General features: G+C 32.3%; 2 protein-coding genes across 2 annotated transcripts in view; both read left to right on the top strand.

Moving 5' to 3' along the window:
• The first annotated feature begins 932 nt into the window (after window positions 1-932).
• LOC147809923 (uncharacterized) lies at window positions 933-6,152 on the top strand. Its single transcript, XM_087162936.1, has 2 exons — window positions 933-1,584; window positions 2,386-6,152. Exons 1-2 carry the CDS (start codon window positions 933-935, stop codon window positions 6,150-6,152), a joined length of 4,419 nt encoding a protein of 1,472 aa, XP_087019062.1.
• A 10,690-nt stretch (window positions 6,153-16,842) lies between these two features.
• The window catches only part of vtd (RAD21 cohesin complex component verthandi), a 28,024-nt gene continuing 19,450 nt past the window's right edge, over window positions 16,843-25,416 (top strand). The window contains exons 1-4 of the mRNA XM_043049325.3: window positions 16,843-17,490; window positions 20,958-21,110; window positions 23,005-23,234; window positions 24,974-25,077. Coding sequence (XP_042905259.1) covers window positions 20,967-21,110; window positions 23,005-23,234; window positions 24,974-25,077 — 478 coding nt within the window. The 5' untranslated portion in view covers window positions 16,843-17,490; window positions 20,958-20,966. The remainder of the gene's footprint in view (window positions 17,491-20,957; window positions 21,111-23,004; window positions 23,235-24,973; window positions 25,078-25,416) is intronic.

Genomic DNA, 25,416 nt, shown 5'->3' with positions numbered 1-25,416 from the left:
AACATAGAAGACTTAGCGACTCGACAGATATAACGTGAATCAGTCACCATTTACTACAAGGGGAGTCTTCGACCGGCGAGGATCGAACTCTTGGACATGGGCCAGTTGCCCAACCAACCAGGCTATCCCGGCATTATATACAATGCCTAGCCATTCTAAAGAATGCCGGTATTTCATAAATTGTCGGTAACATTTATAACTCCAAAAAAAAAAAGAAGTTAAGTTGCACATTATTTTCCGCTTGTTAAAATAACTCCATAAAATGCATTTCACTGTTCGTTTGGAAAGTTTCTTTTCATTCAGCTTGAGTTCCATTTTGTGTACTCTGAGAGAGATATCCTCATTCATTGAGATTGTTTGGACCGTTATATAGTTTGTCTACGGTAAGAACTCCCCCCCCCCACCACAAAGTCTGATGTCATCTGCTGCTATGGAAACAAGAATAGCGTATTTCAAGGAGGGTGGCTTCTCTTCACTCCAGGGCTAACACCTAATAAAACCATTTCTACAATCATCGCCACAGGTCCAGACGAATGGCTAGGGGAGTTCTTACTTAAGACAAACTGTATCCGCACGGATTTGTAGCGCCACCTAGTATAACTTGTAACACTGAGAGAGAGAGTGTGTGTGGAAGGAGAGCTGTAACGAGCTACAAAAAAGCTCTCTTCCAAATAATAATAAATAAATATTGTGAATTTACAGTCCGCTTATTTTCTGTTTATTGAGCGAGTTCATATTTACCTGAGCGTCGACATGAGTGGTCCGCTCACCAGGAGAAAAAATCAGCAAAATTAAAACAATTAACGAAAAGAGTTTCGTTTTGAGTTCTAAGAGATAACCATTGTGGACAGTGTTACGAGAAAACTGTGGATTCGTGCCTTCCCATTCAAAGTAGGATTGTTTTGATTTTTTATAAAATACTTTAATTTACAATGTTTAAGAATTGTAAAAAAGATGATTTAAGGCTTATTGCCAGTGAACTAGATCTAGAGATTAGTGATGATATGACTGTGGTAAACTTAATTGATATAATTAAAAGTTGTGAAAAATATAAAACTGACTCTGAAACTGTTAGTGATCTAGTAAGTTTAATAGTAGAAGAGCGCAAGTCTGAAGAATCAAAACAATTAAAGTTAGAGAATATAAAGCTCGAGAGAGCGAAAACTGAACTAGAAATTGCACGTATTCGTGCTGAGCCAAAGGAGCTCGAGAGAACAAAAACTGAATTAGAAATTGCACGCATTCGTTCTGAGCCAAAAGAGAATAATATAGAGCTAATTGAATCTAATAACTCCCTAGATTCTTTGATTAAGAGCATTAGAACATTGACCATTAAAGTGCCGAGTAAACCCGAAAATTGGGGATTCTTCTTTACATCGTTAGAACGAGCATTTATAGTTAAGTGTGTGCCAGATAAATATAAATCAGAGATTCTTCTTAATCTGCTTGGAGAAAGATCGTCTAATATTATCACATATATAAGTGATGATGATCTTAATAATTATGAAAAAGTGAAAGAAATAGTACTTAGAGAATTTCAGCCAACGGCTCAATCTTGTCTGGACAATTTCAAAACAACCACGCGTCAGTTAAATGAAACGCACGTCCAGTTTGCGTCACGTTTAACAACTAGTTGGGAGTACTATTTAAAATTAAGAAATGTGACAGATTTCAAAACATTAAATCAGCTAATAATTTCTGATAAACTCTTCCAAACATTGGACAGGGAAACCGCTACTTATATAAGTGTAAAACAATCGGACACCTGGTTTGAACCAATTAAACTAGGAAAGGAAATAGATTTATTTATGACATCTCGCGGAAAATCTTTAACTAAGAGCTCTTATAATAAAAGTCATAATGAAAGAAATATTTCTAAAACCTTTTTGTCTGATTTTAAGAGTTCGAAGTGCATTTTATGTAATGAAAATCACCCCCTTTATATGTGTTCTACTTATAAGAAATTATCTGTGTTTGAGAAAATGCAATTTGTTAAAGATAATGAATTTTGTTTTAATTGTCTTGGTAAACATAAAGTGATGTCTTGCAAATCAAAATATTCTTGTGCTAAATGTGGTAAAAGGCATCATATTTCATTACATTTTAATCGAGAACATAATTATTCCGCGAAATCAAAAATAAGAGAGGAGAACATTATGAATTCAGAATCGAATAAAAAACAAATTGATAGAGGAAATCCCCCCCTATCTCCACTTGCTTCTGAATTTACACCCGCAGCATGCGAAGGGCAAAACACAGGCGCCAATATCTTTTCGGCCACGAGTAGTTATGTCTGGAATAAAAACAAAACAGTTCTTTTGAGTACGGCAATTTGTTATTTATGTGATTCTTTTGGAAATGAGAGTGAAGTTCGTGTTTTATTAGATTCGGGATCGATGTCTAATTTCATAAGTAAAGAATGTGCAGATCGCCTACAATTGAGAAAGAATAAAATTAACATAGTAGTGTCTGGGTTGAATGATTCAGCTATTTCTGTTAGGTCTCAAGTTTGTGCTACTTTAATAAATAAATCCCGAACTTTTAACGCAGATCTGAATTTATTAGTTGTTCCTAGAATTACGGATCTCACACCCTCAAAGAAAGTAAACAAGTGTATGGAAGGGTTGGAAAACATTAACTTAGCTGATGAGTATTTTCACATTCCGCAGAGAGTTGATTTATTAATTGGTGCGGAATCCTTTTTTGAGCTAATAAAACCTGGGCAAATTTACCCTCCTAACTCGAATTTAATCTTACAAAATTCTGTGTTTGGTTATTTAGTTAGTGGAAGCATATCAAATATGGAGGATAATAAAATCCATTGTGGGTTAGTTAAAGAAACTCTTGATTTAGAACAAACTGTTAGAAGTTTTTGGGAGATAGAAAATATCGAAACTGAAATAATTGAGAGTAAAGAAAAAATTATTTGTGAAGAACATTTTAAAAACAACTGTGCTAGAAATTCTGAGGGACGGTACATAGTAAAGATGCCTTTAAAAGAGGATCCTAAAAATTTGGGAAAATCTAAAGAGTTTGCGTTGAAAAAATTAAATCTTATGTGGAAACGTTTAATTAAGGAGCCAAATTATTTATCTTTATATAAAGATTTCCTTCATGAATATTTAGAAATGGGACACATGTCAGAAATTTCGGATGATGAGGAGGAAGAGGCCACTTACTACATTCCCCATTTAGGAGTTTACCGCCCTGATAGGCAATCTACTGTCCTAAGAGTTGTTTTTAATGCGAGTTATCCTACCTCAGCTGGTAATTCCTTAAATTCTTTGCAATTAAATGGAGGCATAGTTCAGAGTGATTTATTTTCCATCATGACAAGGTTCCGTAAATATGTCTATGCCTTCACAGCAGACATAAAGAAAATGTACCGAATGATCTTAATTGACCAAAGCCAAAGAAAATTGCAGCGTATTCTTTGGAAAGAAAAAGAGAAAGGACCTGTCAAAACCTACGAGTTGAATACCGTCACTTACGGCACGGTGTGTGCACCATTTCTAGCAACTCGTACATTAAAGCAAATAGCTATTGATGAAGGAGAAAATTATCCTCTTGCTGCTCCAGTCATTGAAAATGATTTCTACATCGATGATGTGTTGACCGGCTCTGATAATTTAGCAACTGCAAAAGAACTTAAAAATCAGTTAATTGGTATTTTAGGAAATGCTGGCATGCAACTCCACAAATGGCATAGCAACTGCGCAGCGTTAGTTTCTGATGGTGAAGAAATATATAATTTTACTAACTGTGATGGAACTCAAGTGCTAGGAGTTTCCTGGAGTCCGATGAAAGATAGTCTTTATTTTAAAGTTACCTGTAGTGCATCACAAAGAAAAGATTCGAAAGTCACGAAGCGCTGTGTCTTATCCACAATTGCACGCCTTTTCGACCCCCTTGGATTGCTTGGACCAGTAGTGTCAAAAGCAAAGATATTTTTGCAACAGCTATGGTCTTTAAAACTGGACTGGCATGAAGAACTACCTGAGAAACAAATCCAAGAGTGGAAGAAGTTTGTCGAAGCTTTAAAGAGTGTTAACAACATGGAATTTGATAGATGTATACTTACAGAGGGAGCTGACATGATTGAAATTCATGGATTCGCCGACGCGTCAGAGGTTGCTTATGGTGCTGTTGTTTACTGTAAGTGTGTTAAAAATGGTCAAGCAGCGACTATCAAATTGATTGCTAGCAAAAGTCGTGTATCACCTTTGAAAAGAGTAACCATCCCAAGACTAGAACTTTGTGCCTCACTGCTTCTAGCCAAATTAGTGAAAAAAGTGATAAAAGCTCTTGATTTGCCTATATCCAACATATACTTATGGAGTGATAGCATGATTGTGCTTTCTTGGATACGTAAGGAGTCATTTCTACTTAAGACTTTCGTTGCCAATCGTGTATCCCAGATTCAAGACTTAACTAACATTGACAGTTGGAGATATGTACCATCAACTGAGAACCCAGCAGACATTATCTCCAGAGGTCTCGATCCTGATAAACTTTCACAATGTAGATTGTGGTTTGAAGGACCAAATTTCTTGTGTAACAGTGAATATCCAAATAGAGACATTCCATCCAGAGTTATTGAAGATGAATTTTCTAATGAATTTAAACCATCTAGTGACTTCAATTGTTTTATTAGTGATAATGGTAATTTTCTTGATAATTTTCTGGAAGTTAGTAATAATTATAGTAAACTCATTCGTGTATTAAGTTTTGTATATAGGTTCATCGATAATTGTCGGAGCACTTATGACACATCAACTGGGTCTTTGTCTCCAGATGAACTTAAAAGAGCTGAACTAAAATTGGTAAGTTTAGTGCAGAAACGGGAGTTCAGCAAGGAAATCAGAGATTTAGAAATTACAGGTGAAGTTTCAAAGCAGAGTAAGGTAAGAAATTTATGTCCTTTCATTGATAAAAAAGGTCTCTTAAGAGTAGGTGGACGTTTGTCCAATAGTAATTTGTGCTTTGACAAAAAATTCCCATTGTTGTTACCAGAAAAACATAAATTAACACAATTGATAATTATTAGTAATCATATTAAGAATTTACATGTTGGACCTCAAACATTATTGTTTATTATAAGACAAAGATTTTGGCCAATCAATGGCAGATCTATTTGTAGAAAAGTAGTTCGTGAGTGTTTGTCGTGCTTTAAAGCTAAACCAATAACTTGTGATCAACTTATGGGTGATCTACCCAAAAGTCGTGTGAGTCAAAACTTTCCATTTGCCATTTCAGGTGTGGACTTTTGCGGTCCATTTACAATTAAATACAAGAACCAACGGAAAGGTACTTTTCAAAAAATTTATGTCGCGATTTTTGTATGTTTCGTCACAAAAGCAATTCATTTGGAGCTTGTGACAGAGTTGAGCTCTCAAGCTTTTATAGCTACATTAAAGAGATTTTTTTCGCGTAGAGGAAAAAGCAGTATTCTGTACTCAGATAATGCGACTAATTTCGTTGGGAGTAATAATGAGTTACAGCGATTATTTAGCTTAGTTAAAAATCCTGATAAGAGTTTATGTAATTATATGAGTCATGAAAATATCAAATGGAAATTTTTGCCACCTAGGAGTCCGAATTTTGGAGGGCTCTGGGAAGCTGGAGTGAGATCCTTCAAATATCATCTGAAAAGAGTAGTGGGTGATAAGAAATTAACTTATGAAGATTTTTTGACTGTAGCTACTCAAATTGAGTCCGTTTTAAACTCAAGACCGCTTACCCCGTTATCTTCAGATGCCAATGATTTGAGCGTTCTCACTCCAGGCCATTTCCTGATCGGAAGACCGTTCACATCAATTGTTGAACCAGATGTAACCAATGTATCTGATAATAGGTTGAGTTTATGGCACAAAACCACTAAATTCGTGCAATTAATATGGAAAAAGTGGCACAAAGATTATTTGTCAACTTTGCAACAAAGGTCGAAGTGGTACATTGATAAGCAAAACATTAAATTTGGAGATATGGTTTTGATAAAGGAAGATAATTTAGCTATATGTAATTTTCCAATTGGTAGAATTGTGGAGGTCTTTCCGGGAAAGGATGGCAGAGTTCGTGTTTGTAGTATTAAAACGAACAAAGGGATCTTTAAAAGGCCCATTTCCAAGATTTGTTTATTGCCAATTGAATGAATATTTTTTAAAAACTTTATATTACTTTTCATAATCATGTAAAATGTGAAATTTATCGTGTAATAGCAATTGTTTAGTATAGTAATATTTGTGTAATAGTAGTAATATTGTTAATAGTTGTATTAATATTGTTGATTGTTAAAACAATGCAACGCCCGGCGGTATGTATCCGCACGGATTTGTAGCGCCACCTAGTATAACTTGTAACACTGAGAGAGAGAGTGTGTGTGGAAGGAGAGCTGTAACGAGCTACAAAAAAGCTCTCTTCCAAATAATAATAAATAAATATTGTGAATTTACAGTCCGCTTATTTTCTGTTTATTGAGCGAGTTCATATTTACCTGAGCGTCGACACAAACTATGCTTAGGTTGAGATTTTAAATTGCTCTTTTGTTGTGCATGTTTTGAAGGTTCTGAATCGGCTTGTTTCCCACTTCTTCAAATGTACAGTGCCCAAAGAAAAAAGGACCACACTGAATAAATTTTGATTTTTTTATGATCGGATAGTCACGTTTCAGAACTCATTCTTAATGGTTCGAGGGGATGACCTTTAGTATGCCGATTAATGTGTGCAGACGATATTTTAAGTTACGAAATTCGACACAAGAATGTAATTTCGCTGAATAAACATGCATTCTATTTCGACAGCCGCAATCTGGGAAATATGGTCTCAACAGTTTGGTCAGAAGAGCACTCCAAAATTTGTACCCTGAATTATACTTAATTATTCTGCCTAATAATACTGCTAATTTTACTTTTTGTGCATGCCTCTTTATCTTGAGCATTTCTTAAGCAAATTTTTAAAAAAAAATTGCACGCAATTATCAAATTCGCTTAGCCAAAAATATTCCAGGCAAAAAATAATTTTAGGAACTGTATATTATTTAATTTAATAATGGCAGTAAAAAATTTGAATTGTGAAGTATGCAATTTTTCGCATCATTTTAAAGAATATAATTTTACACGGCAAAATAAAAAATTGTGCAAAAGTGGTCGAGTAGTTCCTGAGAAATTCAATTTCAAACAGTCATATGTACTTAAAATTCGATTTCTCAGGAGCTATACGACCGATGAGGCTTAAATTTAGTATTTTGCTATATAAAATTACATACAAAAAATAGTGTGCCTTACTGTTCGAAAACTTTTTTGACCATTCTTAAATAAAATAATTATAAATATTCACTAAAATTTATTTTTTGCGTGATTTTGTCTTTGGATAAACAAATTTCATAGCAGTAAGCAAAGATTTTTTAATTCACTTTAAAAAGTTCATGACATATTATTAACATAATCCAAACTATAGGGAACATATTCCTCAGATTACGTCTACCGCCTATATTTTAAGGGTCCAAGTCAGTTAAAAAAAAAAAAAAAAAAAAAAGGTATGTTTATTGGGAGAAATTGCGTTTTTGTGTCTGATTTCGTAACTTAAAATAACGTCTGCGCTATTTAATTAGCATATTTCAGGTTATCCCTTTGAACCATTAAGATTGAGTTCAAGAACGTGAAGATCCGATTATTCGAAAAGTTTTTCTGGGTGGCTCTCCTTCCTTTTCTTTTTTTTCCCCCCCTCCTTTTTTAGCGCACTTTACTTGTTATGAGATATTTGCATTACGGTTTGATTTCTTCTTTTGTTTTGATGGTTTACATTCGGCTTGTTTCTCTTTTCTTTGATTATGCTTGTATTAAGATATTTACATTCGGCTGATTTCTTCTTTTGTTTTGAAAGTATTATTTTCATTTTTAATTGCTCGCATTGTAAACGTTGTTTTTTTCTCGATGTTTATTCAGCGTTTTTTGTCAATTTGTTTCTTTTTTTTCTCTCTATATTTTATTGGACTTGTTTTCAACTGATTCCATTGTGTTACGTTTTAGTGCGTTCGCAATGGACGATTGCAGTCAATTTTTTTTATGTTCTTAATGAATTCAGAATGATGGAAAAGTCCTGAAAAACATCTTTTTACCTCCCAAAAAATGCTACTTTTTTAATTAAGAGCAATTAAAAATCGTGTACTTTCGTTTTCAGTTTAAAAAGGAAGTCACGTGACTTTTAAGAAAGTGACGCCATTCGAGCCTGACTCGCGTTTGTTTACACTTTTTCTCCTTGGTGATTTAACGCTTGTTTACGTGCTTAGTTGAACGTCGTTTGTTTTTTTAAAAATATATTTTAAAATCGAAGTGTATTGCTGTTTGATGTCTTCATCAAGTAAATATAAGTACTGTATAGTGCCTATGTGCACTAACACAACTTCCACAGCTCCTGAAAAGATATTTTTTGATGTGCCAAGAAAAGCTGAGATAAGGAAAAGATGGTGCCATCTAATGAAGCGTGATGAGAATAAAAATCCTGAATTTTCTGAAAAATGCCCATAGCCTATAGCATTATCCCCATATGTTTGTCTTGCTGATCTGAAGTTAAAATATATATATATATATATATATATATATATATATATATATATATATATATATATATATATATATATATATATATATATATATATATATATATGTGTGAAAAAGATGATTTAAAAACTGAAAAACAGAATCTTATTAGACTAAACAACCAATTGAGACAGACCTGGCCTCCCCAAGGCCATAGTGTCGATAAAGAAGAAGAAGTTTTTTATAGCTTTCCTATGTCCATGTAATATTAGTTTGTGTTAATCGCTATTTCATATCTTTCTATTATTTACACCTTGGATTTAACACTTTAAAAAATATTATGAAGCAAAACTTATTTTTAAATTTAATAAAAAAAATTCGATAAAAAAACATTAGCAGGTGTAGTTAAAGTAAAATATACTAAAATTGAAGATGTGTATTTATGTTTGACAGTAGAAAGTGTAAAAATATTCTATAACTAGCTTGCCTCTGACTATTTCTTTAATTTTTTTTATAAATTAGAATCTAATTTTCTTTAATTTTATTTTATTAAATATTAATTTTTGATAAAACAATAATTTTTAATAAAAATAATAGCTTATTTATTTTTATAAAATCGTTTATAAATTATTTTTAATAAAATTGACTTCAATTAATTTTTAACTAAATTAATTTTAATAAAATTGATTGTAATTATTACAAAGTTGTTTATAATTGGTCTTTAATAAAATAATAACTTTAATTCAAATTAATTTTTAATAAAATAATACATTTTATTAAAATTAATTTTTAATAAAATAATTTTAATAAAAGAGTAAGTATAACGTTTATAATAATAATTTTGTGAGTAAGTATAATTATTTGTTTTTGTGAGTAATAATAATTTAGTGTGTAAGAATAGCGTTTAGTTTTATACTTTTATTAAAGTGGAAAGATGTTTTTAGTATACTTAAATCCTTGCTATATTTTAACGTGTACCTATATGTGTTATAACAAATCGCCGTTCCATTTTCACACACAAAATTATTTACAGCCAGGGGCGCCGGTAGAATAAAATTTAGGGGGGTGCAACCCTCTAACAAACTACCATCCCCACAAAAAAAAAGATTAAAACTATTCTTTGCAATTCTTGTTTGATTAATCAATTTTTTACATAAAATTTTATAACTAAATTGCTTTTCTATTTATTTTTAATTGCTTAAAGAAAATCCAGGGTAGTGCAAGTGCACCTCCTTGCCGACGCCCTTATTTACAGCTACAGTTTATAAATAAACAAATTTATACCTTTGAGCCTTTATGCCTTTGATTTCAGGCGAAATGAAATCTTGGTTCGTTCGAAAAAAATCCATAATCATCTCTTCAGTAACTTGCGGCAAATTGTCCGTTTGAGCTTTTTGAAACCCCTCTTCCATTTTGATTCTATATATGCAATAGATTTCAAAATATTTGCTGCTAAATACGCATTTAAATACACGCGGGAAAATTTGGAAAAAATAAGTTAAAGAAGAGCTAGTTAAAACCGCAAGAAAGAAAATACATAATAACAACGGGAAGGTCGTGAGGAGTAAGGCTCTAATGACGTCACACCAATCAGCGGTCGTTTTCGAGTGAGGGCGTTTTCGCTCAAATTAAAATATTAATAATTAAATAAATATTTATTTGTCAGAGTTAAAAATTATATTTTCGTAATCAGGAAATCAATCTTAAGAAGTAATGACTATAATTTGGAAAATTTAAGAGATGCTGCAATTGTCCATTATTAGGAATCAGTTGTTTCTTGCCTTTTGTGGTTCAATTTTTTCCCAAGCCTATCTTTGTGGACGCCTACTTAACATTTATTTAACCTTTGTTGAAACATTTTTAATAATCTCGTGTATTTAAATTTTTTTATTGAATTTCTTTCTCCAAGGTCGACTAAATCAGGGATGGGCAAATTATATCCCGCCGGAAAGTTTTATGAAATCGCAATTTCATTCATCTCATTAAATATTTAAAATAAAACTTGCCCATCATTTTACTATTTTAGAACTTGTTTTTTTTCGCTCACTTTTATGTTCGATTTTTTGCCCTCGACCAAAAAAGTTAGCCCATTCCTGGAATAAATGGAACGTTCTTGATAGATAGATACTGGAAAATTGGAAACATTTATAACTGCTTCAAAGTATAGTATTAGAATTTTGAGGTTGATATCATTGAATCATTTATATATTAACAGCACCTGCGTGCACCTTATAAACTCACCAGTGTTTCCCAAACTTACGATTTTTGTGTACCCTTTCTAAATTCTTCGTAACGCTGTGTACCACCAATAAAAAAAATTTATGTATTTTTTACTTTAAAGAAATTACACAAAAGTTAAAAATCACAACTGGCTGTTGAAACCACTAATTATTAACTCTGCGAAAATTAACCAATAGAAAAATACGTAATCGTAAATTTTCATGTCTAGCTTTGTTTTTAAATAAAAGTTTTTGAAATTTTCGTTTGTTGCAAGATATTTCGCTTAAGAACGCGTACCCCCGCTAAACTGTTCCCGTACCCCGGAGGGTACGCGTACCACACTTTTATAACCGTCGTTGAACAGCCGACCCAATTTCATGGGTCCGGACCCAATTCCCAATTTCCCGGAGTTGAACGACTACTTACGTTCAACTCCGTAGCCTTGTCATTTTGAACCAATCCAGAAGACAAAGAAACTCCTGGATCAGTACCCCCAGAGGTATTGATTTGTTGTGGGAACATGGAGGACTTTGAGACCACTTTGTCACCATTTACTACACGAGGAGTCTTCGGCCGGCGAGGATCGAACCCACGACCTCTTGGATATGGGCCCAGCGCCCTACCGACCAGGCTATCCCGGCCCTGCGTACCACACTTTGGGAAACACTGAATTAAATTAAAGCGAAATTATTGGAAGAACCTGAAAAGTGACTGTTATGGTACGTAACACTTTTTTTTTTCTTCGCCTAAAATGAATTCAGACCTTATTTGCATTCTGTTGATAAACTATAGCGTCTAAAAAATAGTTTTAAATGAGCAGGTACGAGTTTCATTTAAATTTTTGAATTAAAAAATAAATTTGGTGGCTCAGGGGATAGAGCGCTCACTTTCCAATGAAGTGAACCGGGTTCCAATACCAGCCATGGCTGGTCGATACAAATTTCGCATCCGGCTTGAACCGACCACAGTGATGACGTAAAATATCCTCAGTGGTAAGCGGATCATAGATTAGAGTTCCCTTGTCGTCACGGTAACCGTGAGATCTCCGTGGTTTTCCTCTCCATGTAACGCAAATGCGTGTTGGTTCCATCAAGAAATTCTACCCAAGGGCAAATTTCTCTCGATACTTGATCGAGGAGTTCCCTTGTCTTCTGGATTGGGTTCAAAATTACAGGGCTACGACGTTGAATATTGATATCGAAATCCCAAAAAATTGGGTCGGCTGTTCAACGACGGTTATAAAAAGTTATACAGCACAGGGTGATTATTTAATTTAAAAGAAGTTATCAATATAAATCGCACAGCATACAGAAGATTTTGCTTTATTGCTATTGATAACAGGGGCAACATATAATCGGCAATATATAAGGATTTTGACATAACTCCATGGAAAAAAAATCGGATAGATATACGAGTAGGTGGCTAAAAACAGAACATACCGTCTGCATCCCCATTTCGACTGATTCAACGGCTTTTAAGATATTGGTTTAAAGCCGTTTTGGACCTGTCAAAGAACCCATTTCCCAGGTTCGTAAGCTCTGACAGTATACTTATTAATACGAAATGCAATACGAGTTAGCGTCTGTGCTAAAATTTATCGCAACGCTCAAATACGCCATCTGGGGGGGGGGGAGACTGGTTCCATGACTTTAGCCCTTCCCTCTCCTCCTCTTTTCAGTTGTGTAGGAACTAGGACTGGGCTATAAATCGATATATCGCGACATATCGATTTAACGCCTGTATCGGCAGGCCGGTACAGCGACTTTCGTTCCAGGCGATGCATCAGAAATCTGATTTAAGCCGTCGAGTAAAGAAGACGAACTGTATAGCGATACAAAACACGCAAGAATCTCTTACGTTCCGATGCCAACTCGCGCTGGGGAAGACGCGATGCGAATCGTTTATTTCGTCTCTTGCTCTGTTATTTATTTTAAATTATATGTTAAAAAAATTTTAAAAACAAAGCGGCAAAACCGTTATGATGATCCTGAAAAAAATCATGAGTTTGCCTTAGTATATTTGTAGGAACATCATATGTCACATGACTATTCATATTACTTTTATGAGAGTTGCGAATGGCAACAGATCAAAAAATAATAATAAAAAAATGAGTGTTCTAAAAAATGTCTGCTGATCATTTTTTATCCTGTAACTCTGTTGCGTACAACTGGTGACCCGGATTTTTGACATGGCTACAAAAAACAGTGAAAAGATCGAAGCAACGATCGCCATGGACGCCGAAGCTAATAAAGTAAGCATTAAAATTCCACCTTTTTGGAGAGAGAAACCCGACATTTGGTTTTACCAAGTAGAAGCACAGTTTCAAATAAATAAGATCACAACTGAAGAAACCAAATTTAATTATTTGATATCCCAACTGGAACCGAAGTATGTAGAAAATATTTGGGACATTATTAAAGACACTAAGCCTAACAAATATACCTTGGCGAAAGAAATGAAGAGGACAAACAAAAAACAGCAATAATAACCCCTTTCGGACTCTTTGAATTTAACGTTATGAGTTTCGGCCTCAGAAATGCACCTTCAATGTTTCAACGCTTCATAAATGAAGTTCTGTGTGGACTTGATTTCGTTTTTCCTTATCTAGACGATATATTAGTGGCATCTCGAAACAAAGAAGAGCATCAATCTCATTTAAAACAACTTTTTGATAAATTAGATAAATATGGCCTCAGAATCAATATCTCCAAGTCAGTCATTGCTGTGGAGAAATTGGAGTTTTTGGGATATGAAATCAGTTCGGAAGGATCCAAGCCCCTTTCCCAAAAAGTAGAAGCAATCCATAATTACAAGTTGCCAGAAACCATACGTGAACTGAGAACCTTTCTTGGTCTAATAAACTATTATAGACGATACATCAAAGACGCTGCTAAAACACAAGCAATTCTCCACGAATATTTGAAAGGAGCTCATAAAAATGACAAAAGAAAAATAATGTGGACTGAACAAGCTATTAACATGTTTGAAAAATGCAAACAAGACTTATCCAATGTAGCCTTGCTAACATATCCGAAGTTTGAATTACCTCTATGCCTTTGCTCAGATGCTTCAGATTTCGCGATCGGATCTGTATTGGAACAATACGAAAATGGTGCTTGGAAACCGATAGCTTTCTATTCAAAAAAATTAAATGATGCACAGAAATCATATAGTACCTACGACAGAGAATTATTAGGGATATATCTTTCTGTAAAGCATTTCAAACATCTATTAGAAGGTCGAGAATTTACTATATTTACAGACCATAAGCCACTGGTTTTTGCCTTCAAACAAAAAAATGAAAAAGCATCTCCAAGACAAAATAGACATCTCCAGTACATATCCCAGTTTTCGACTAACCTTCAACACATTATTGGCAAAAATAATATCGTCGCAGACGCGTTATCCCGAATTCAAGAAGTAACTAGTGCAGATTATGAGAAAATTGCTGATGATCAAAGTAGTGATGAAGAATTAAAACAACTAATGCAATCAGACACAACCTTAAAATTTAAACAACAACCACTACAGTCTGGTAAATTTCTATGGTGTGATATCTCTGCTAATAAAATTAGACCATATATACCAAAAAATTCAAGAATGATTATTTTCAAACTGATACATGGTTTATCTCATCCAGGAATCAGATCAACTATCAAACAGATAGCGTCAAGATTTATTTGGCCTGGAATTCGAAAAGATGTTCGAATTTGGGCACAATCCTGTATTGATTGCCAAAAAACAAAATTTCAAAACATACTAAATCCCAGTTTGGAGAATATCGACAACCCGATGAAAGATTTAACGAGATACATATTGACCTAATTGGACCGTTACCCCCATCCAATGGAAACAGATACTGTTTGACTTGTATTGACCGTTTTACAAGCTGGATAGAAGTAGTTCCTATACCTGATATCAAAGCTGAAACAGTCGCCAGATGTTTCTATGAAAATTGGATAGTTAGATTTGGAGTGCCATACAGAGTAATTACCGATAGAGGATCACAGTTTGATTCTGAAACGTTTAAATCTCTTACCAACTTATGTGGAGTAAAAATCAACAGAACAACTGCATATCATCCTCAGTGCAATGGCAAAATTGAGCGTCAACATCGCACATTGAAAACTGCAATAAAGGCACACAACTCTATTAAATGGTCTGAAACCCTTCCTACTATCTTACTTGGTCTCAGAGCTGCTCTACGCGATGACACCAACTATTCAATATCTCAGATGGTTTATGGTAAATGCATTAAACTTCCTGGTGAATTTTTTGATAACTCAAAAGTGACAACATCCACGGAAAACTTTATTAGCAATCTTCAAAATCAAATGGAAACATTAAAACCTTTAGAGTCAAAATATTTCAAAAGGAACAAAGTATTTGTGCACAAAGATTTAAGTTCATGTTCACATGTTTTTATGCGGATTGATAGAGTCAGGAAGCCATTAGAGTCTCCTTATCAAGGACCCTATAAAGTGATGGATAAGTCAGAAAAGTATTTTGTAATTAGTTATAAAGGAAAAAACGTAAGCATTTCAATAGACAGGCTTAAACCAGCTTATCTACTGAATTCTGAAAATGAGAATCCAGATTACGATGAAAACCTAAAAGCTGCAGAACCTAACGAATGTTTAACATCAAATAAATTACAAGAAAATGCAGCCAATTCCGAGCAAAATGTTAAAATGTCTAGATTTGGCAGAAAAATAAAAAAGCCTGTTCGCTTTTTAGAACAAAACTGTATTAATTAGATACATATACATTTATTTTATATATATATATTTTATTGCATTGAAACTAGAATGGTATAATTTGTATATATGTTATATTAATATCTTGTATATATGTTTTCGTATTATGATGAGTCATTATGTAGTATAATTTTTGAACTGTATATATGCTGACATATAATGTAATTATATGACAAATTTGACATACTTGCCAAGCATCGTAACTTAGTTACTGGTGAGGGAGTATTGTAGGAACATCATATGTCACATGACTATTCATATTACTTTTATGAGAGTTGCGAATGGCAACAGATCAAAAAATAATAATAAAAAAATGAGTGTTCTAAAAAATGTCTGCTGATCATTTTTTATCCTGTAACTCTGTTGCGTACATATTTATGTACAGTTTCAAAAAAGTATTCCACAATAAAAAAATCGGGGACTAATTAACCTCGATTTTTATAAATTTCAATAAATATTCTCATAAAGTATATGATATAGACTTAAGAATGAGCCCATTTTCTCTTCCATAATTTCTTTTAAAGTTATTAATTAGTTTTTGAGTTTAAAAAAAAGTTAGAATCCCATTTCCGTTACACTAGCTGCGGAATGCTTTTTGTGGTTTTCCTCTCCGTGTAACTATAATACATGTTATTTCCATCAAAAAGTCCTCAAAGAAGGCGAATTTCTCTCAAAGCCTGATCCTGGAGTATCCTTGCCTTCTGGAATGGATTTAAAATAACAATGCTACGGAGTTGAACATTGGCAGACGTAAACTCAATATTGGGTCAGCTGTTCAACGACAGTTATAAAATAAAATACAATACACCAGATACAGTAACTGGGAAATATGGGTGGTACATAGCCTGCAGCGGTTTTCAGCGTAGAATAAATCCATTCACGTGTAATTGTGTACGCAAATTACACGTAATGAGAATGGCCAATAAAAGAGCATTCTTCCTGCATGCGTAAAATTCGCATACGACTAAGGATGGTTGAATGCGTAACAAAATTCACCGTAAGATTTAATACTTGTCGTGTTTTCAATATAACACATTCTTCCAATGTAACTTTCAACGAAACAAACAAAAAATGAATTTGGAAAACTCCGTAAACTTGCTACCCTGCCCAAAATACAGCAAACGGCGCTATTTTACCCTGATATAGTCAAATAAGGGATAATACTCAAAACATGCAAACCTTACGCTTCATTTATGTTGTGTTATTGATTTTGTTAAATTTGTTTAGGCTCACGGCCTGTTAGAATTTTCAAAGTACTAAAAATTCTTATGAATGGAAAAATTATAAAACTTTCTAGAATATTAAGTCTGTTCACACATCACCTCGTAAGCACAACATCAGCGAAGGGATGCACCGGAAACTTCCTAAATTTTTGCCAGTTTTAGGAAGCTCACCAATTAACTTCTCGATCGTAAGCGATTTTTTGTTTGAGCGAAAATAGTACCTGAGCTGAAATTAAACATACAAAAAAAATTTGTATATTTTCAGGCTCATTTTTAGTATTTTTGCTTGAAATTTTATCAGTAATGACATCTTTAAATTCTTTGGCTGCTAGCCTTTGATATTAAATTTTTCCAAAGAAAATTTCGTGGAGTAATTTTAGGGTCTATTTACACTGTATGACAGTATTTCGCGTGTGCGTATGAGAATTTGATTGGTAAACTCTATTTACTTGCTAAACCTTAGCCAATCGCGTTTTCGTTTTCAATCTTCAAACATGCACTTGAGTGAGAATGCTCCTTGCAAAGGTTTTTTTGAATGTTCCCGCGCAATGCTATTTTGAAAATTTTTTGACAAACAGAAAAGCTGTAAACCTAGAATCTGGCAAGAGTGGGTTTGGTTGATTGATGTGGTGAAGTCGTAAACTGAATTCAATTTCAAAATATACGTAATATTGATATGTGAAATCCATCAAAAAAATTTCTATTTCTCGGAAACGTGCGAAATTAGATACCATTAGAAAGCCCCTAACGAAAGTAAGTGATTTTCTTTCTTCTTTTCAAAAAAGGGGCTGCATTTTGTTGAAACTACATATTTATAAGTAGTCTTGTGCCAGTTTTATGGCTTAATCTACATCCTAAAAGTGCTATTTTGTCAATTAGGTTTTAAATTTTTTTTTCAGTGTGTGTTGTAGGAAACTCTTCGCGAAGCAATAAAATTTGCGCAAGTTATTTTCCTATTTTTGTATCCATAGAATTTTAGAGAATATGAAAATGATCCGTAACTATGTGCCACTTTTTGATAGTTTTTTGAAAGTTATTTTCTTAATTAGTTTGTTTTGGTATGATTTCCGTATCGTGACCTGTGTGTAGAACAATTGACAAGGCTTTGCAACTTCTGGACAGCCGCCCGTGAGAAGTGAAAATAAATAAAAAATCACGGAAAGGGACCAATTCTAAGGGTATAATTCGTAGCCATCCCCGGCGGTGTACATTTTTATATTTTTAAATTTGATGTGGTATTTCCACATTTTTAGGGCTCCCAAATTTCTAAACAATAAATAACATATTTATGCAGGGCTCTAATTTAAGATTAGCCGTAGGCGCTATTTTCCCTAGTTATACCTCTGGATTACGATACGATAATTTTCCTAGTACAGTCGAACTCGTTTATAACGAGCACAAAGGGACCGTAACATGTACTCGCTAAATCCGAGTGCTCGTAATAAACAGGTCCTTAAGACAGGCGTGCAACCAGAAGAGGGGGTGGGGGCTTGAGAGGTCAAATGATTGAGTTTACTCAAAATTTAATTAATACTTACTTACTTTAATTACATTAATTAATTTAATTAAATACTTCTCTTAATTTAATGACAACTAACCCCCTTCCCTCGCATTTCTTTATCATTTTGAAAAAAAGATAAGACAGAAAGACTAGAAAAAAGATTGCAAGACAGAAAAATATTGCTCTCTAAAACAGGGTCTTGCTCGTTAAAAGCGACTTCTGTTCCATAGACTTAACATTGATCCAACCAAAAATTCTCGTTTCCCTCGGTAAATCCGAGTTCTCGTTAAATCCGAGCTCGTTATAAACGAGTTTGACTGTATGACGAAATGTGATTCATAAAACGAATTTGTAGCTGCTACTTCTTTTGACTATGTTGAAATTAAAGGTTATTGTACTTTACTTCAAGTTACATATTTTATTCGCGGTTTAACTAATACAATAAAGCAACCCCTATTCTCGATTATCTGGCATATCCCTGCTTCTGTATGGTTTGCGTAGTTGGGATGCTAACTAATAATAATCAGAGGTAAAGATTACGAAAATTTTGTCAGTTCATTGAATTAGTGACTAAGAGTATTACTATTCTGTATTACAGTTAATTAGTTCATTTACATGTCGCCTTGGTACCCCATTTTTAAAAATAAAAAAATATATTAAAGTAAATTTATACAAGAAATTATAATACAAGGTATATTTCCTGTCATAATTTAAGATGCAACAGATCTTACATTGGCCGAAAATGGGATATCCCGTCTGACTTTGAGGCGCCAGATGTCTGGTATCCTCCGACAGTATGTTTTTTTCTTTCTTTTAGTATTAATAGTTTTAAGTATGAGACTAAACTTGTATATTTTTTGTCCTTTTTTCTTATCTATTTCTTTTAAGTAAACTTTCTTATCTACTTCATTTAACAAGTGAACTCTTAATTTTGCGAAAAATAAAATTATTACATAAAAAAATACTGGGGAAACTTCTGTAGCATGAACTGGGGCACAATAATCGCCAGGTCTTGGCAACTTTCGAGCAGTGGCCCGCCAGAAACTTAAAAAAAAAAAAAATTGAAAGGTATAACTTGTAGCCAGGCAAAAGTTTTTTTAAAATTTTCAAGTTTAAAATCTACTTGGCTATTGTAGTTGGCGTGATGGATCACAATGCAAAATATCCCCAAAATACTTATTTGTTATTGCCATCAGAGTTAGATGAAATGAAAAACTTTTTGCAGCCATTGATTAACTCTTGAAGCATTGATAAACATTTTTATCAATCATAGGGATATTTCCGTGTTGTGATCTGTCATGCCAACTACATTGGCCAAGATGCCGAATAGATTTTTTAAGTTTGCATATTTTTGTTTAAAAAAAAAACAACATATAGATGTCATTTAGCACCTTAAAAAATTACCCTCTTATACTATTTTATGTGTAGGGGGCAGGGAACTGTCCTTGCATCAGAAAGGTTCTGGGTTTGAATCCCGGGCAAGGCATGGATATTCTTTCCTTCTCTGTACTATCTGTCCTCATTGTGGGAGCGATGTTGGCCCAACTAATATGGTGCCTCTGAAAGAGAGGTCAACAAAATCGCCCTGTAAATACCTGAGTTGATGGATGTTAACACAGGTGGGCATTGGGGGGGGGGACTATTTTATGTGTATGTTTCAAAAAATTACTATCTCTCATTGCAGAATGGAATGAGAAATAATTTTTCATTTGTAAAAGTAATTTTAGGCATGCTAATAATCTCTGGGCATAAATTTTTTTTTTTTTCAAAAAGAGTGAATTAAAAGTAAATTATTAATTGCTACACAACTTGGAAAGATTTTTATATAATTAAAACTGAAAATTATAAGTAATTAAATATTTAAAATTGCATTTTTTTTATATAGAAGCATTGCATTTTAAACCATTAAAAAGTTTATTGATGCCCCCTCCCCTCAAAAAAAAAGAGGTACTTATTAAAATTTATCAAATTGAGAATAATCCTTACTCCTCGTGGCAGAATTGCAGTGACACGGCGACATTGCCGCGGAATGTTAGAGTTCTTGCAGACAGATTTTTCTTTTTGAAAAGTAACAAAAGAATTTTTTTTTCTTTTCTACACAAAATTTTCACGTAATATTTGAATCATGCATTAAGATAATTACTTTTTGATGCTCCCAATTTAAGCCGGTAGTGTCGTAAATCAATGCAATGTTTTGATTGCATTTTCCGCAGTTTTTTATATTGATTTTCACATGGATTTTAATTTTCCCGCTCTATTTCAAGCAATATGGAAAATTCGAATCATGCATTTGAGTATTTACTTTTAAAGCAATAATTCTATAAAATTTTTGGCAGTGATTGATATTGATTTCTCTATAGTTCTTAAATCCAATATTTTTTATACAATATTATTTATTATTAAGGCTGTAAACATGGATAATTTTACCAATGTTTAATTATTCTTTAAACAGTGATTTTTTTTAAAAAATATAATGTGTCTAAAGAGGTAGTATTTTTAAGCGATGTGCGGCTTATTTTTACAAAGAGTGCACATTTATAGGGATCAAAGGACAAGCAGGGCAAAGCGCCCTCCTAAAAATGTTTCAGGAGAACACTGGTTTTACTAACGATATTTCTTAATTATCTCATGTGTCCTTGTTTCTGTATGTTTTGCATAATTTGAGTTCAATTGATGATATAATTAAAGTGATTTTATCTTTTAATGTTTTTTGTTTCAGACTTGAATTATGTTTTATGCACATTTTGTCTTAGCCAAGAAGGGTCCCCTGGCTCGTATCTGGTTGGCTGCTCATTGGGATAAAAAGCTGACTAAGGCTCATGTATTTGAAACAAATATTGAAAGCAGTGTTGAACAATGTCTTCAGCCGAAGGTTGTTTTTCAATTGTATTTTTATTGCATTGTATTTCAGTTTATATATTGATCCAAATTGGCAAGGTTCAGGACAGAATGGATTAATCCACGGTTTAAACCGTCCTGTCCAAAACCCTTATATTAAAATTGTCACAATTTAAAAAAAAAAACTACACTGAAAAATAAAAGGTTAATTTTTAAACGAGAAACAAAATTAAGAAAGTTTTTGTTTTATTATAAAAGTTTATTATTTTTAATATTACATTATTTATCCTTATGCAAAAACATAATTTATCAGTATTAAAAGCATATTTATTCATATTTTAGGATAAGGTATTCAATTTTGTTGTACAATGAATTGTGGAGCTTCAGAACTTATAAATATTTTCCTATTATATTATATTATTATCCTTTAATAAGTTAAAAGCAAATTTTATAAAATATATCAAATATTTATTAATATATGTAATTATGTGTACAATGGTTACACCTTTCAGAATTTTTACCTTTTACCAATTTTTTACCTTTTACCAATTTTCCTAAACTTTAAGACAGTTTAGGACAATTTTAGTCAGTTTAGGACGGTAAAACCCACGTGCCATGTCCAAAATCAATTTAGGACATCTAAAACCTCCACCCTGATATTGATTGTAAATTGCTGGTGCAGAGCCCGCACTAAGCATTCTCCACAATTGCCTCAAATTCCAACAAAAAAAAATTTATTGTGGAAAAATACTTATAAAAATGTTTTGCCAAGCATTTTACCGACTGAAGGTTTCTCAAATCGGCCAAATTTTCGTAACATCCCTACTTTTACAGCACTTGAAGATATTGTTTATTGATCTACAGGCATTATAGTAGGGATGTACAGTGCGTCGAAAAAAATGGATTAATCTGAATAACTTTTTATGTAATGATCGAATCTTCATCTCCAAGGACTCAATTTTAATGGTTCAAGGAGGTGACCTCAAGTATAATAGTAAGTGCAAACAATTTTTTAAGTTATAAAATCGAACACAAAAGCATACTTTCTGAATAAACATACCTTTTTTTTTCTCAACGGATTTTTTATTTCTGGCCCCCAAGGTATAAAAAGGTAGTCGCAATCTGGGAAATTAGGTGCCCATAATTTGGTGAGGGGAGCAATCCAAAATTTGGACTGCTAAATGTTAATTTTTTTTTTTTTTTTTTTTTGCATATCTCGAGAAAGTTTTATGGAAATTGAAAAAGTTTTGCTCACAATTATGAGATTAGTTTATCCAAAGATAATTCCATACAAAAAAAAATTTTATTAAATATTTATTATTCATTATTTTATTAAATGATAGTTGAAAAAATTATGAATTGTAAGTTGTATAAATTTTTACACCATTATAAAGTATGTGAATTAACATGGCAAAATACAAAATTGGTCGAATAGTTTCTGACATTCAATTTTAAGCATAGGACTTTTTTTAAATTTAATTTCTCAGGAACGGTTTTCACTGCAATTTTATATTTTGCCATGTAAATAATAAATCATTAACTAAAAGTTATTTTTTGCATTGAATTATCTCTGAATAAACGAATTTTATAATTGATTTTATTTTTTTATCTTCTGATATGATATTCTTTAATGACTTTTTCTGCCTCTTTTAATTGATAGTTTGTAATATCTTCTCAGACGTGGCTAACTTTTTTTTTATTATTGAGGCAGTAAAGTAGAAATAATTATTGACGAAAAGTTACTCCTCAAAGCCTAGGCTAATGTTTGGTTTTGTTGGAAGAGGAAGATGCTGCATTTAGTGTTTGATGCAGCGCTTTTACCAACGTACTTTTTTGAAAATTTATGTCATTCACAAAATCCTCCTGCTTTAAAGTTTGGCAGGTACTCATTGTTTTTAAAGATATATTAAAGAACATTTCTTTTCCAGGTGAAAATGGCTCTTCGAACATCTGGCCATCTTCTTCTCGGCATTGTCCGCATTTATTCCCGCAAAGCCAAGTATCTGCTAGCCGACTGTAACGAAGCTTTCATCAAGATTAAGATAGCTTTTCGGCCTGGTGTGGTGGATTTACCAGAAGGAAATCGAGAAGCCGCCGTAGCAGCCATTACTCTTCCAGAAGTGTTCCACGATTTTGACACAGCAATGCCCGATATTACGTGAGTTACTGCTCATTAATTCCAAGCACATAGCTGCCAACTCTACTGGATTTTGCCAATTTTTCCTGGTTTCTTTGTTTTTGCATATTTTGAAAAATTCCCAAAAGTTGAATAAGTTTCCTTAAAAAATTCTTATTGAAATAGAATTTTTTTTTTCGTGCTTGAATATTTAAATAAGTGTCACTAATACATTATGAAGCGAGCATAATTTAAAAAATTCAGTTCTATCTTTCATAAATTAAATGCCTATTGTTATTCAAAATTATAAATAAACGTAATACATAACATTTCAAATGGAAAATATTAGTTTTTTATTTTGATGACCATAAAAATTCCCTATGCATAAAATATTTAGTATATTTTGCGACAATTATGCTCCAGAAAATGATTGTACATAGATGATTGTGCTCCAGAAAAAAATCTGGTAACCAGAATTTTCAAGAAATCATCAATCACATTTATGTATAAAAATTCTTGTATATATTATTTAAAAATATTAGAACTAGAATTTATACTTGGCATCTCTTTCGTTTGTAAATATTTTTCTGGTAAAATAATAAATATGATTAAGAGAAAAATGTAAACTTTTAATAATTATTCATTTAAATTATGCTGCATATAATTTTTTTAGTATTTCATGTTTTAAAAATATCAATGACTAAAATTATGAATAAACATAATACTTATCATTTAATGTCATCATAACTAAAAAATATTGCAGTTTTTTTTTCTTTCTATGACTTAAAAATTCCCAATGTGTAAAATATTTAGTGTATTTTGCAACAATTATCATGAAATTTATATTATTAAAATCCATGTTGGCAGCTATACAAACAGTTGAAATCTGCTTAGCAGAAAACTTAAATTTATCTGCACAATAATCAAAAATTTCTATTTATTAATGTTCTGACCCTTGGCCGACTCATGGTGCCATTGTCGCATAATGTTACAGGGTAAAGATTTTCCTATTTGCTTTCTTTGCTGTATAAATTTTTAAATTATTATTGTTATTTATTTATTTATTTATTTTTTTTTGCAGAATTATATTCAATGCTGAGTTTAGAAATGCTCGTGGCTTTTCTATTCTCATTTAAGAATTTAAAAAAAAAAAAAAAATATTTATTATGACCGACTTCCACTAGTATTTCAATTTAATAATATAAAGGGGAAAAAATTCAGAGTCATAAAAGTTTAAAAGATAGTTTGATAAATCATCTTTGTTCTTCCTTTTTTTAAAAAAAAAATTTATTTTACATTTTAACAAAATATGACTGAGTAGGGATTTGGTGGCAATTCAGATTTGTAGTAGACTAATTAATCAATGCAGCACATTTGTCCCTCTTTTTTTATTTTTTCTTATTACTGTTTTTTAATTTGGTTGAAGTAAAATCGATCCAATATTTTTTAATACACTATTCTTAATCTTAATCCATCTTAAATATGTTTAGTGTTTTAAAAATAACTTTGTGAATTAATTTACATTGTAATTTAACATGGTTATAGTAAAAAATAAAATAAAAGAATTTTTTTATACCTTTTTTTCCCCCAGTTATTTTTATAGTATCATGGAACTTGCGTTTGTTCATTTTGTGCAAATTTTGTCTTCCCTAGAGGCTAAATAAAAATTTTTTTTTTTCAGGGAAGACTATTTTATCTTGAAAATTAAAAACTTCTGAAATATTGTTCAATAAATACATGTAAATTTTATAATAAAATCTGAATTGCTTTATTGTATTTAGGATTGACATGGATGCTCAAGTCACTTTAAATCAGAGCAGAGCTGAGGACATTACACTGAAAGAAGATTATGGAAACTTAAGCCTCATAGCGGATGATGGTTTTGGTAATTTATATTTATTTTTTTAAAAAAAACCTTTAAAGCTAGCACAGCTGCCAACTCCACTGAATTTTGCTAGTTTCTCTCAGTCTTAGCTTTAATAAAAATTCTCCTGGTTTTTGTGCATTTTAGAAAATTCCCTAAAGTTTCATTAAAAAAAATCTCCATTCAAATAGTTTTTGCATGGATTATTGTTTTAATATTTAAATAAGTATTACTAATATATAATGAAGCATGCTTCATTTATAGAAATCACTTTAAAACTTATTTTTTCTTCTAAAATATGTAGTTTATTTTTATTCAGAACTCCCTTTTTAAATTAATTAAAAATCTTTTAACTATCTC

This window comes from Parasteatoda tepidariorum, chromosome 5 (genome assembly GCF_982258835.1).
Source record: "Parasteatoda tepidariorum strain Cologne lab strain chromosome 5, Ptep-v5.0, whole genome shotgun sequence".
Classification (NCBI taxonomy): domain Eukaryota; kingdom Metazoa; phylum Arthropoda; class Arachnida; order Araneae; family Theridiidae; genus Parasteatoda; species Parasteatoda tepidariorum.
This window is presented reverse-complemented; position numbering and strand designations above follow the sequence as displayed.